Genomic DNA, 15,119 nt, shown 5'->3' with positions numbered 1-15,119 from the left:
TGTCTAACTGTCATTTATACTTTGTCGTTTCGGTCGTATGAAATTTCCTGTATAGTGATAGCTTTCGCTGGCTTTTCATGCAAAACTAGAAGAACAGATATTCTGATATTAGTAGATAGCTGATGGCTTTCATGACTTTGAAAACAATCGTTTTCCAAAAATAAAAAAAAAATTCAATTTCGCAGTTTTGTTCTTTTTATGTTTCTTTTTGTTAAACAATCTCGTTAGTTAATTACAGGTTATATATGACATTATGGGTGTCAGAGAAATAAAAGGGATTGGTGTCCCAAAATCTTTTTTTAAAGAATTAGTTATGACCTCACTGGCTTCGACACCGGTTTCTCACAAAAAAAAAGTGAATTATTTTGATTTTTGTCATATTTGACATTCTTTTTGTAGATGCAAGAAATATTCTGGATAAATGCAGGTCTCGAGGGCTTCTTTTCCATGAATAAATGACCCTATTTAAATAGTTCTTTTTGTAATTAATGCCTTTCTTGACATTGAATGTAATTTTGTTTCGCAAAAAAAAATTAAAAGTATCACTTTAGCACTTCGCTTTTTTGTCTACTTGTTACTTAGTCTTACTAATGAATGGCCACGTAATACATTACAGCTGTTTGAAGAAGGCGCAATCGAATTTATTTTGAGGGTCAAAATATGGCTTGACGGTTTTGACAGCGTTTTCTGGCAAGTTTCAATTGAAATTTTGTTTGTTTTTTTTGTTGTTGTTCTTTTTAGCCGCTTTAAAAAATGAATAAGGACAGATCCTAATGCCCTTCTATAGAAACAGTGGTAATCGTAAATTTGTGGTAATTTTGATTGATTCATAATGGTATTTATTACTTTGTAGTTAACTGTTTCAAAAAAATAAGTTAAATTTTTTACTTTACTGTTTTTGTTCTTTTTTGTATAATTGTTACCAAACCTTTTTATGGACTGGTCGCATATGTTTTCTGATGATTTATAAGTTATTTTTGTTTAGTTTTAGGTTTATCTGACGGTATGTTGACTTTTTTATTAAATTTAGTTTTTAAGAGGGACATAAATTTTTTGATGTAATGTTTGTTGTTGTTGTTTGATTTTGCTGTCCGTCTTGACTCGCTTTCTTAATATTGACATATTACAGCAATCTAATGCATCAATTTTTACTCCACTGAGTTATTTGCTTTGAAGGCTATCTTATCGTTCATACAGAATTTTTTGAAAAAGACTTGGACTTTTTTGGGATTCGCAAAAAATATTTATTGGGTTTTTCTATCTGTTCCTCATTTGGTAGACAGTTATGCCAAAATTGTGGATGGGCGGGGTCGGAACCTTATGTGCCATCGCACATTACCGAGCCGCCTTGTCTATTAAATATTCCACTCCTTGTTAAGCACTACTCCACTTTGCTCTTATTCAACACGTTTGAAATCTGGTCGTAATTTACTGAATGGAAGAAGTGCCTCGAAGAAATAAATATATTTCTACTGTAGTTGGGCTCAACCGCAGTTGATGTTTCCTTGTACATTTCCTTTTTGCGCTCTTCACAGCCGTGCCACTCGATAACGATTTCAGTTTGTCCGACTGCTAGCTTTTCATTAGCACTGTCGGTTAACCCTATTTTTCCACAGAGTATGATTATGAGACACCAAATGACTACCGTTATTTATACCTGTTTATCTGAGAATCTAATTCGATTGAAATTTAAAAGTTCAATCATATGAGTATTGGGATTTATCACTTTAGTATAGTATTAAGACCAAGGTGCATGTTTATGAGAAGACCTCAACCAGAGTTGTTGAGGTAGCAAAGCAAAATAATACAAAAAGTCACAGGTCTTTTTCACCTCAAATGACCTGAAAAGGACGGACAAGAATTCAGTACTTCAAATAATATCGTCGTTTTGAAAATCTTCAACCATATCCCATTTTATACCCTTTTCCCTTATTAAAGCATTTTCCAACGTTTTTAAGACATCTCTTAATTTTACGCGCTTTCAAATGAACTATTTAGTTGACCAGCATTTAAACCCACATTTAGTACCCTTACCATTTACATTTGAGTGTTTCTACCAATACTAGAGCGTGTCATTTCGGTCACGCTGCAAAGTGAGAGTTCAACAGCGCGCACTGCAAATACTAATTCACCGCGGTGTTCAAATTTACGTAATACCATGCAAATATACACGCATTCACGTTTATATACGCGCGGATATGCGAATCGAAGCACGTTAAGCCTAATGCGCACTCGGCAGAATTGCGGATATTGAGAGTAAGAAGGCTCAATTTTTCAAAATCTAGTTGCGATTTGAAGAGCTTTACTTATAAACTTTAAAACTTTTAGCTGTTAGTGTTTAGAAACTTACGATATATTTGTTTTCAGAAGCAGCGACTTTTCTGCTAAATGCACTCTCTGCTTGAGCTACGAGCGCCACAATAAGTGTGAGCATGCTGATGGTTTAACGTTTGTTTAGCCGACTGGGCGGTCAGCCGACAAAGGTCGATAATTATGATAAAATCATTTTGCTGTGATTTATTAGCAATTTAGCAAAAGCAGCCATCATAATTACCCCTTCACTCAAAACTTGTTTTGGTAATTTTATTTACAGTTTTTGAACATTTTACTGACTTTAAATTTTTCCAAAAAATTTAATGTAATAACTTGAAATTTAATGAAAGTTCTAATACTCCAACTTTTCATGGACGCCATGGAAGAAAGTTGTATTTTTACAATTTTTAAACTGTGAAGTCAATCCTGGAAGTCAGAACGTAAATTTGGGTTCTTTTTCGGCTTAACAGACAGTCTGTTTTGGGCACAGAGCTTTTGTGCTCTTTGTTTTCATTCCATTCAAATCTTACAATGCTGGCTAGTTGGTAAAACGCTAAATGGTACTACAATTTCTCTACTCTAAATTATAGTAAAATATAAGATGAAAACCTTGAAATTTTGACGTGTGCACTTTCATATGTTTACTGAAAAAGCGAACGCTTAATTGAAACCAATTTAAATAAATAAATTTGAGCTTTAGACTGTTTTTATTATTTATACTACCATAGTCTGGCAGTGCGTTTTACACATGTAAGTCTTACAATTTTCCAGCTTTTTGTAAAATGGTTTTGTATAGAATGCCTTATTTTTTATCTAAATAGTTCTAATTTAATTTTTTTCCTAAAAATAAGTTTGATTTTGAACAGAATTTACGTTGAATAGGAGCGCTCAATATTCGAATCAAAATTCTTTGCAGAAAAGAGTGATAATTTTGAAAAATTGATAGTTGAATTAAATCGCATTCTCCCCCAAATATTTGTTTGCCAGAGCAATTAATCGGTTTTACATAAAGCGATTCTGCAAAAGCCAGCGAATAACCAAACTCAAATTAGTTGAAGCATTTTTCATATAATTTTGTTGTAATTTTGGTGAACTTTGTCCTCTAACTTTGGAACTATAAAAGACCGCAAAAATTGCATACACTGCATATAGTCGCTCAAAGTATATGCATAATTCATTTTGCTTCGTCAATCAAGTTTCAGTGTAGAAAAAATATCTTACAAAAAGTATATTTGCTGGCATGTTCTGCGCGTTTACTGTAGCATGCTTCAATGCAGTAAATAATTTTACAATTTTAAACTTTGCTTGGCTGGTTTTTGAGACTTTTTAAGCAAACATAAGGACTTGATTTGATTTGAAGTGAATTTTGTTTTAACTGGTAGGTTATCATCCATCTTTCACCGTTACTGCTCCTGTTACAGCAGTCACAAGTAAGTCACTCTAAACAGATTCTCCCTCCCTCTTGCATCATTAACCCTCATTGGTCAAAAATGACTGGAATTTAGACCGACCCAGACTAAAACGACCTCTTATAAAACAGTCGCCACACAGAGATGACTTCTGATCAGACCGTGCTAGACCAAAATGACCTCTGATTAGACGATCGTCGACCAAGATGACATCTGATCAGACCCAAATGATCTTTGATGAGACCGCCCTAGACCAGAATTAACTCTGATTAGACCGTCCTAATTCATCTCCAATTTAGACTCATTCAGAAAAGGGGTTTCGCAATGATATTTTGTTTCCCTGTCTCCTGGCACTCACCCAAAAAGAGGAGAGTTTCAGCAAGTAATTAACGAACTGAGCTGTCAGTGTAGATTGACATAATTATCAGACTATGCTAAATATAACCCAGACACTATTAATTTTTGTGGCTAAAAAATTGATATACTATTGCGAGGCATTTCAAAAGAAATAAAAACGTTTGTTCATTTTTGTGATCAATTTTGTGAATGAAAAGTTATTTTTGTAGAATGTTTTCATCCTCTGATTAGACCGTCCCATACCAATAAGATTTGTGATTACACCGACCTAGACCAAAATGAACTGATCCGACAATATGCGTCCAAGATGACATCTGATCAAATTCTCCCGGACCAAACTAACTATGATCACCGTTTCCTGGGAAAAAGATTTTATATTTGTCAGGGAATTGTATTTTTTGCCTGGGAATTGTATTTTTGTCAATTAAAAGGTGCGTTCGAGTGTGCTAAGATTTTTTTGAAGCGCTGAGATCAAAATTAAATAATATTTGAATAATGATCGTTCACTTTATTGTCTGGTGACAATGTTTTACATATTTCAGCAAATGTTTTTTTTTGCTATTTTACGACTCTTTAGAAAAAAGTTTTCCAAAAGTTTTTCTTTATATAGACTTATTGAGTAGAAAAAAACCTGAACATTGGCTGAACTCACTTTTTGACAGTTTGGGATATTTGAAATCAAATGCATGTGGGTTGAAAAAATCACACAAGCAGCGAAAACGACAGTGTCAGAAGTTGTAGCATTTTTGCAAATGTTGATTGAAAAACGTTTTTTTAAAGATTATTGTACCTGTATTGAACGCGAGCTGGCGATGAGTGTGTTGCTTCCAATACTGCTGCCTAAGTTTTAAATCTGTCGGAATTACTGCAACGGCCTTACAGTAATACCTGTTAACACGTCAGAGCGTCATAGCCATGATTAATTTGCGTTTTATCAAATTGAAAAAATCTAAGATCAAAAGTTTTGTATCTCATTGAATTATTTTTCTTCTTTTTTTGCTTTGTTTGTGTACCATAAATTCGAAAAATTACTGCCTAATTTTTTAATCTCTAATACTTTTTGAAATTACGCTCATAAATGTTTTTTTGCAAAGGAATGACATAATGTGATATAAGATAAGCGCCTTTCACTTTTAGAAGTGCTTTTTGTTGCGTCATACATCACTGTTGTAATCATTGTATCAATGATGTGATACTTAATTCCTGACTGCTTTTGTAACATTTGCCTTTCCTTCATATCAAATCAGGTCTATCGAAAATAAAATTTTATAATTACAAAAACAAGCTTGTCATTGAAATCGAAAGTTGTCCATGACAATAGCGTTTTCTTAGAGCTTCCTGTGTTGACTATCACACCTAAGTTTTCCTTGTAATTTTTGTTTTTGACACTAAATCACTCAGGCTGGCACCGTCTTTATCAGTAGATGCAATTTGTGTATCAACTGCAATGCTACTAGCTCGAGTGCCAAGAATGTCACTTCTGAACTTTAGAGAAACGTTCAAACAAATTCAGGGGATATGTATGCATTTTGTCCTCGCCCATTGAGAGGAGAGGTGAATAATTCATCTCCAATTTAGATTCATTCAGAAAAGGGGTTTCGCAATGATATTTGGTTTCCCTGTCTCCTGGCACTCACCCAAAAAGAGGAGAGTTTCAGCAAGTAATTAACGAACTGAGCTGTCAATGTAGACTGACATAATTATCAGACTACGCTAAATATAACCCAGACATCATTAATTTTTGTGGCCAAATAAATTGATATACTATTGCGAGGCATTTCAAAAGAAACAAAAACGTTTGTTCATTTTTGTGATCATTTTTTGTGAATGAAAAGTTATTTTTGTAGAATGTTTTAATTCTCGGGCCTCTGATTAGACCGTCCTATACCAATAAGATTTGTGATTAGAGGGACCTAGACCAAAATGAACTGATTAGACAATATCCGACCAAGATGACATCTGATCAGATCGTCCAGGACCAAATGAACTATGATCACCGTCTCCAGATTTTTGTGCGCTCGAGTGTGGTCGGATCAGAAGTCACTGGGCTTCAGCCGGGGCAGCAGTGTATCATGAAAGAATTGCCAATCTGTAATTTTAATGCCCAATTTCTGATCATGCCTTGATGCAAAAAGAATCTTTATGATATTGGTGCTTAAAATCTAAATTTGAAATTGTGATCAGCTTTTCTGTATTGAAAACTATAAACACCCGAGTCGAAAACAGAAGTTAATCTTGTAAGATCTTGCAAGATTCTTACAAGATTAACTTCTGTTGTCGACTCGGGCAGTACCAAGTAAAAACCAGAAATGCAATAGTAAGTCATTGCAATATATTTTTTAAGAATATATTTTTGAGATTAAAACACCCAGGTTGGCACAGTCACTATCAGTAATTGCAATTTGTGGATCACTGGCAATGCTATTTGCGCGAGCTTCAAGACTGTCTCTTCTGAACTTTGAGGAAACGTGCTAACAGAAATAGAGGCGATTTGTATGCATTTTGTCCTCGCCCATTGAGAGGGGTGAAGAATAATCCGTCTTCAAAAGAGGGGCTAAGCAATGATATGTGGCTTCCCAGATTGACGGCACTCACCCAAAAAGGGGAGTTTGAAATGAGTAAATAATCAATGAACTGATCTGCCAGTGTACATTGATATAATTATCATAATTATCAGACTATGCTAAATTTCACCCAGATATTAGTAATTTTTGATACCGAAAAAATTTTTGAAATACTATTGCATGGCATTTCAAAAACAAAAAACTTGCAATCATTTTTTGTGAGAGAAAAGCTTACTGTTATATATTGTTTTCATCGCACAGATCCATTTTACCTTAAACACCAAAAAATTAAAAAATTTTGATGCGTATTTTGAATTGAATGCCGAATATTTCAGCAAAGAGGAATCTAAAGAATCTAAACAGCAACTATACGAGCCCAAAATGACATCTGAAACACCTGCTAGTCTGGTTGGCTGTGGTCCAAATAGTATCCCAATCGGCACGTGTCTGGCTGAGGCTCTGGAGAAAGACCCCGCATTTGCAGCCACGTTGCTGCCCATGTTGGACAAGTGTGTGAAGGAGGGCAAAAAGGAGGCACTCGTCAGCACACTGACTGATTTAGCTGATGAAGGTAAGTTCTTAGGTTATTTCAAGACTCACTACGGCCGTTGCTATATACAAACTCACAAATAAAAAGCGAGTCAGTTCACTTGGTTCAGTAAATGTAATCCGTTTTGCAATCTAAACACATAGGCGAGAGCTTTTCTAAACAGGCTTGCCTTGAACTTTAATTTCTGCCGGCTTTATAAATTTTTATCATTCTCAAATAAGAGAGATGAGAATGTTGTTCATATGTATAATAAAAGGAAAATCTGAGGTGGTTAAGGCAATTAAGATTAATTAAAAACCATTTGGGTAATTAGTATCTGATATCCCTCCATGTTGCAATTCGCACATAGCAATTGTTCGTAATGCTGACGTTAATGTTTAGTGAATCCCCAGACGAACTCCAACGGTTATCTTGCAAGGTTGTGCAAGAATCTTGCAAATAACGTTTATCTTGCAAGATCCGGACGTTTATCTCGCAAGAATCTTGCAAGATCTTGCAAGATGATGCGTAATCTTGCAAGATTCTTGCAAAATTCTTGCAAGATAACCGTCCTATTTAAATTGGGGATGCTTCTGAAAATCCTATAATGAAGAACAGTTAAAAAAACTGGCTTTAAATTTTCAGATAAACTTTTTCTTACTTTTAATTAAGTTTTCGTATTTTCACATTAAACTCATACATCTTTGGTAGCTTGACTTGTTTCTTAGGCAACGAGAAAACAGTCACTTGCAAAGACGTTCAGATCCTTATGGGCCTCTGCTGTAAAAAATAAGAACAGTTATCAGGGATCTTTTGGATCTATTCTGTTCCCCCCCCCCCCCACCCCAGTGTTTTTATGACCCCCAGCTACAAATTATATGTTGTTCTATAGCACGTTACTATGTAAGAAAATAGCACGTGCGCCTGGGGGTCATAAAAAATTTGCTCACTAAGCTGGGGGGCTGGAACAGAATAGATCCGATCTTTACTTAATATCATTTTCTCCTAAAAATTGATAGTCCTTAAAAGTTCTCCCTAGTAGTTTCGTAATAATCTTGCAAGATTTTCTTCTGAAATCTTGCAAAATTCTTGTAAGACTAAGATCGCCTTGCAAGGGTTTGCCCAAATTAACGTCAGACAGAACGAATGCACTTTTTCGACTTTCTATGTCAGTCTTAGCGGAAAAAAAGCGCCAAAAATTAAGATCTCATGCTGTACAATTTGATAATGGTTGTTAAGTTAAGAAAACATGTATGAATATAATTTGAATTATGTTGAAAAAATGGGCTATCTCAGCGGCTTTATATTTCAGAATCCAAACCACAAGACCCGGAGGTTTTCTACCGCGAGTATGAATACATCTGGACCATATCCAACTTCTCCCAAATCCGTTTCCTCCCCAAGGGTCTTGGGTTCATGGCACCCTTCTTTCACACCATGTCTGGAATCGAGGGCACAGCAGACGCAGAGTGGAGTTGGGGAGTGACTCCTAGTAACAACAACACGGCTAAGGATCACTTCTTGGCACTTTTTGTTAGATTGAGAAACTTCCATGAATTCAGGGATCATGCCAAGACCAAAAAGGTAATCACTCTGCGCTCAATACGAAAAATTGGATACTTGCAGTTAATGCTCCTCAGTAGGTTATGCAACCCCTCCCCCTCCCCCGGGAGATGGGGGCTGAGAACACGTACTATTACTTAGTAAATTAATGTAAAGTAATATGACACGTGCGATTGAGAAGTGTCATACAATACGCACGCGCTAAGCTATGTGTGATTGCTTGTGTAGCGTGTGTGTGTGTGTGTGGGGGGGGGGGGGGGTGCAAAATCTTGCACTGTAACGACTGAATTCATACAATTTCATAGATGATCCTTCTGATGGTTATTTTTTTTTGTTATCTAGCTACTCTGCCCCCCCCCCCCCCCAAAGCTTAGTGGGCGTATAAATTTTACGCCCCGCAGGCTCATATGCTGTTTTTTTGCAACGTTCTAAACAACAACAATGAATTTACAATTGGGGGCCTAAAGACATTGGGGGGGGGGGGCAGATTATCTATTTAGTGAATATTGCATCATCCTAAAACTCGCTCGTGTAATATCTTTTTGGATCTATTCTGTTTCGGTCTTGTGCAGAAGCAATTCGTAGGAATAATAGGCCCCAAAAAAACAAGCGTGTTCTTTTAAAAATAGCTAACAACGCCAATGAAATTTCTCCTCTGCAATAAAAAGACTAAGAGTTGAGCAATGTTCTTATAATGTCAATCCTTCTGTTTTTAATCATAGATAAGGGGTATGAGACGAAAAATTGATAAAAAGGAAGCAAATGCAAATATACCAGTTAATTTTGTTTTCCAATTGGACCTATTCTCTTGAAATAATACCATTCTTCAGTATTTGCACATTAAAAACCCCCAACAGTTTTAAAGTTTCTCTCCCATATTGAGAACAAAATTCAAAAGTTTTTCAAAAGAGGGTTTTTCAAAAATCACTTCGCGAACACTTGTGCTCCAGCTTAAGAAAACCGGATGCAAATCAAAACTACCTTGAGTCAGCGACCAGTAAGAAGTAAAAAAGTTTCTTTTATTAGAATTAATGTGTAAAGCTGTTAAAAGAGGAAACATTAAAAATTTCCCGAGAAATCAGATTTTTCGTTGCTGCTGATCCAAAATGAATGAAATGTTAATAATGGAATATTGCTGTCAGGCTTTTAAAAGCACAGCCATTAAAACAAATTCTTTTTGAACTTTTGACCCCAAAAGCAAAACAATTAGTCTAAAAAACTTATAAACACAAGTACCTCGCAGTTTTTAACCTTCTGCGAAACAAAAGTTGTTGCAGGATTCAAAATGTATTGCAAAGCAATCGGTAATAAAACAAAAAAGCGTCTGTCATACAAAAAAATGTTTCATACCAGTGTTGTATTGTGTTGTGTTCTATCAATTTTTATTGAATCACCCTTCAGGCAACCTATTCGTGATGTATTGGCTCTATCAAATGAGAGCTCAGTATTTTTTTGTGTCCCGCGCCTAACAATAAGTTTCGTATCAATCAATTGGGTCGTAGTCAAAGGTTGTCAAGACCTAAGAGTTGACATAAAAGTCCTTCCGCGAATGTGCCATCATAGTTTCTCATATGTGGAATTTATAATTATTTTTTTAAAATAAATTATGATAAAGCTGATATTTTTTCCGACTGACCAAATTCGTTTCAACTTATTTATTGGCATCAAAAATTGGAGGACTTTAAATTTATATTATCAGAAAAGAGAATAGATGTTTTATGTGCCTTTTAAAAGTTGGAGTCTATTTGCATTCAATCTAATCATTCATACTGTCAAATATCGCAAGATATTGTTCTTTCCGACCTTCTTTTCCAACCGACACCCTGTTTTTAAAAAGAAATGTAAGTTTTTGAAATCATTAATAGGGGTAGATTATATGGATTGTGCAGCAGAAGAAAAAATAGGATATGTATTCTCCAACATTCACCAATCAGAGACTGAGAAGACTCTATTCTCTTTTAAATAGAGCGCGCCCACTTTATTCCAGTCAGTCTCTTAGATAGATACTCTGTGTGTATGTCATTGACTCCGGTGCTATATATTACCACCGTTATAGTTGAAGTTTATCATAAGTGTTTTCTAGAGTCTGTTAGTAAAATAGATATAGGCAAGTCTATTTCACGCGCAGAAATAAGTAAGCCAACCTCTATACCCCTTAGTGCTGTAAAAGGCGCCCAACTATGGTCTGCCTTAACTGGTGCGACCTAACCAAAAAGACAAACTGATGTTGACAAATTCTAACCATAAAAAGAACTCATCGGAAAATCAGGCAAATCTTTTACTCAATTTATCTAAAAATTTCCTCTTTTTACTCAAATTTTTTAAACTAGGGTTTGTTACAGGAGCACAATCCTCCAAAAATTAATTTACAGAGTAATTCCAAAAATTATTCCGAAACAATTAAAATAAAACCCACAAACATTACACAATAATGAACCAAAAGAGGAACACTATTCTAAACAGATACCACATACGATTGTGGAGAAATATTCACTTTGCAACGAGAGAATGAACGATTATAAGAAGACTTAAGATCCCTCGAATTAGTTGAAATTCGTTACGTAGAGGAACTCGCTCTGCAGTTAAATACAGCTTTACAGCTAAAAGCGCACTATTTCAACCAGGAACAACAACAACCCTTTTCATCGATAGCATATAAAACCTCTCGCTAGAACAGCCTTTCTATCCTATAACTCGACTTTCATTGTCTTTTGTCTTTTTAAAACCTTCAAGTTTAGTGTTTTAAGCAAGTTTATGCGCAGACTTTGCGGAAATCGCATCAAAATTCTGGCTGAACATCTCGATTCCGTACGCAATTCACGATAAAGGCCAGAAGTTCTCAGTGGCTTCAAACACAGTCACGTAACCAATACTTCAGGTTGACCATAGCCTGATTATTTCTGGCTGCAATTCTGCAATGATAGTATCACGAGAAAGTTTCAGACGCAAAGAAAAAGGCCTTAGTCACCAAAAAGAGCAATACAGCGCATGAAAAGAACAGTCTGAAATGTGAATAATAAGAAAAGGGGAAGCCGAGAAGAGGCTGCTGTGGCCTAATATTGTTCCGCTGCGATTACGCAGAAACCACATTTTTAATTATTATAAAGTGTGGCTTTATTATTATAAAGCGTCGCAATTGCAACACCCGCATACGTTTAAGCTTCAAAGTTTTTGTTGGAGCTGAGCTTAAGGAATAACAAGCTTGCATAGGCGGGGAAAAATAGAAACAAAACACTTTCTGTTGTCTTAGTCATTTAATAGTTATAGTTATAGTTCTAGTTCTAGTTACAGTTTGTCACGTGAGAAAAAAGAGAAAAGGGGGAAATAACAAAAGGCAACACACAGAACTCAACGTATTAGCCGCAGAAAACGGCTGAAAGTATAACTCAGCAAAATATTGCAAAACAAATTGTCTTGAGCAGTAAATAACGTGTTACTGTGTCTTGAACTAGAAATATTCCTGAGCAGTAAATTGTTACTGTGTCTTGTATTCAAAATATTATTCTTGAGCAGTAAATTCTGTTACTGTGTCTTGCATCAACGAATTATTGGAGCTGAAGTTCAACTGTTACAACCCCAACTTCTGGTATTCTCAACTTGTGAGTACAAAAAGCAAAAGCCAACTTAAGTTTAAATTTAAATATTTTTGCACAAACAGATCTTAGACATATATCTTTGTCTTCGATTTGTTTTTTCTATCGGATTGAGCTGGTATACATAAAGAGATCCCATATTGTGTGATCTGTAGCAATCCAGTTCAAATTGATAGTTGAAAAAACTAAGATTAGCCAATAGTTACGAACTGAATTTGTAATGCAACGGTAAGTACAGCAGAACGGATATACAGTTACAAAAGCGAACTGCATAAACGAAGTATCCGGACAGATTTTGTAACCACTCAGAACGAACTGGGCGGTGTAAAACTTTCTTTGTGAAACACAAGGAGAGCAGCCGTTACATTTGGTCCGCCGACCCGGACAGTGGAATAAACTGCTGTCCAACCCAACAGTCGAAGTGACGAAGTCATCGACAAACGAGAACAAAACTCAACGAGTAATTCAACAACGCAAAGCCAATTAGGCAAAGCGAATAGGAACGTTGAAAAGCAAGCTCAATTAAAGCAAACAAACAAAGGAGCTGTAGAGATTCAAGCTGCAGTCCCGAAGTACACAAGAAGTGACTCCGTCACAGAGTCAAAGCGTTTTGGATCGACAGATCAACAACTTGCGAAACAACTTGATTGAGAAAGAGGAAGAAGGTTTTGAGCTCATTGAGAAGCGAGATCGACCAAGCAAGCTCAAGACTCTTTATCAGCAGATACTGCAATTGGATGACAGCATTCAAAAACTCGTGAATAAAAAAGCTGAGACTCTCCGAGACCCAGATATTTCTTTAAAACGCAAACTTGAGACAGAAAAATACTTTCAATATTTGAACGCACAGTGGTTACCGTATATCCACGGAGAGACAAACATGTCAAGCCAGCAAAGCCAGTCAACTCTTCATGCCAATGAAGAGCAAACGCCTGCGAATAATGTGCATCAGTTAGAACAAAACGTTGGAATTCCAGAGTTTAACCAAAACCATGGTAACACAAGCAATGCAACGACGAATACGGTTACACGGACAATCAACCAGGATACAGAAAACGCTTCGGAAGCATCTTCAGTGAAACGTCGGGTTGAAGAACGAATGAAAGAATTCGAAATTGAATTCGAAAGAAAGTTGCAAATCGAACGAGCACAATTTGATCGAAAGAGGTTGGAGCTAGAAATGCAAATGAAAGAACTAGAGATGCAACATCAGCTTCGGCAAAAGGAGCGAGACCTAGAGCGCCAATTGCAAAAAACAGCGTTGGAGAAAGATGACTTCCGTTCCCAATCAACTAAGGCGCGTGACAAGTCACCTTTCAATTGGACCCCAAAAGGGAGAGATGTCTCGGAGTGGGCGAATTCGATGAACGACACGCGAACGCCAATTCGACCAAGAGCTCGCTTTGACGTCAGCCCTGAACGGAATAAGCAGAGGCATTACCCATGGTACCCAAACTCTCGCGAACGCTCAGTAAGTGTTGAAGGGCGGGATATATCGCCGATAGCTGGAAGGCACTACAACACTGGACATTCAAGCAGTAGTTTACCAAAATTGAGGTTGAACAATTTTGACGGAAACCCACTGGAGTGGTCTGAGTGGTCTAGCATGTTCATAGCAACAGTAGATAAACGCACGATTCTCGACTCAGAAAAAATGAGCCATTTGAAGACTCTGCTAACAGGCAAAGCAAAATCTGCAATCTCGGGAATGGGCTATTCTGGACAGTTTTATAGTGCTGCCTGGAACATTTTAGAAAGAAAATTTGGAAGACCGCATGTAATTATAGATGCGCAGCTCGAGAGCCTACGAAAAGCTAATCAAGTGAAACCTCATGATTCAACCAGCCTGATTAATTTTTCTGTTATTGTATCTAACTTCGTGAACGTGCTCAAAGAGTACAAACATATTGGTGATTTGCAATCAAGTTCGACATTGTACATGGCAGTTGATAAGCTACCTCAAGTTCTTAAAGAAAAATGGTGGTTCTACGTCGATGACAAAGACGAGGACTGGCCTGATCTAATCATGTTTGAAAAATGGCTATCACGAATGGCATTCGTGCATGAAGGGTTTTCAGCGTTTAAAGGGGAACGCAAAGAAGAAGACCGACGCAACGCAAATAGAGAAAACAATTCTCGAAGACATCGAACTTCAGTGCAAGTTCAAACCTGCAAGAAACCAAGCAGACGCAAAGCGATCACTGTCCATTAGCCGATGGCACTCATAAAATTTGGAACTGTCCATCATTCAAAAACATGAATGTGAATGATCGATACGTGGCAGTGAGGAGAGAACGCTTATGTTATGGATGTCTGGGAAAAGGACATGCAATCAAAGATTGCAAAGTCAAGTTGTGCGGTATAAACGGATGTACCAAAAAGCACAACAGACTGCTACACTCAGAAAACCAAATGGACGAGGGTAGTCACGCAGTTAACGTAAGCGCAGCAACAATCAACCAGAGTAACCAAGTTACTAGTTTTCTTCAAATAGTTCCGGTATCGGTTCAGAGTGGTGGTAACAGGTTGACTACCTACGCTTTCCTCGATAGTGGTTCAACAGTATCATTCATCGACCAAAGTGTCAAGAATCAATTACAAGCCAAAGGCACAGACGTTACCTTAAACATAGCTGGCATACATGGGACGCAAGATTTGAGGACAGAGAAGGTTCCTATCACAATAAAGGGACTAAATTCAAAGGTGCATTCGATTGAAGCGTTTGCACACCCATCAATCTCGTTGGGAAACACAACATATGACTACAAAGAACTGAAGAACAAATTCAGAC

The 15,119-nt window shown here is 36.7% G+C and overlaps 1 protein-coding gene across 4 annotated transcripts in view; it reads left to right on the top strand.

Moving 5' to 3' along the window:
- The window catches only part of LOC142342527 (uncharacterized), a 68,137-nt gene that overhangs the window by 9,919 nt on the left and 43,099 nt on the right, over positions 1 to 15,119 (top strand). Inside the window, exons 1-4 of one of the 4 annotated variants that reach the window (XM_075393879.1) lie at positions 2,531 to 2,577; positions 3,696 to 3,743; positions 6,979 to 7,214; positions 8,485 to 8,756. In XM_075393879.1, the coding sequence (XP_075249994.1) occupies positions 7,025 to 7,214; positions 8,485 to 8,756 (462 nt within the window). In that variant the 5' untranslated portion in view covers positions 2,531 to 2,577; positions 3,696 to 3,743; positions 6,979 to 7,024. Of the gene's footprint in view, positions 1 to 2,530; positions 2,578 to 2,881; positions 3,064 to 3,695; positions 3,744 to 6,978; positions 7,215 to 8,484; positions 8,757 to 15,119 lie in introns of those variants that run through there. The other 3 variants (XM_075393877.1, XM_075393878.1, XM_075393880.1) reach the window with 3 other exon arrangements.

Source organism: Convolutriloba macropyga, chromosome 7 (assembly GCF_964194025.1).
Source record: "Convolutriloba macropyga chromosome 7, txConMacr16.3, whole genome shotgun sequence".
Classification (NCBI taxonomy): Eukaryota; Metazoa; Xenacoelomorpha; order Acoela; family Convolutidae; genus Convolutriloba; species Convolutriloba macropyga.
The sequence above is the reverse complement of the archived record's forward strand: the minus strand, read 5'-3'. Positions and strand labels throughout refer to the sequence as shown.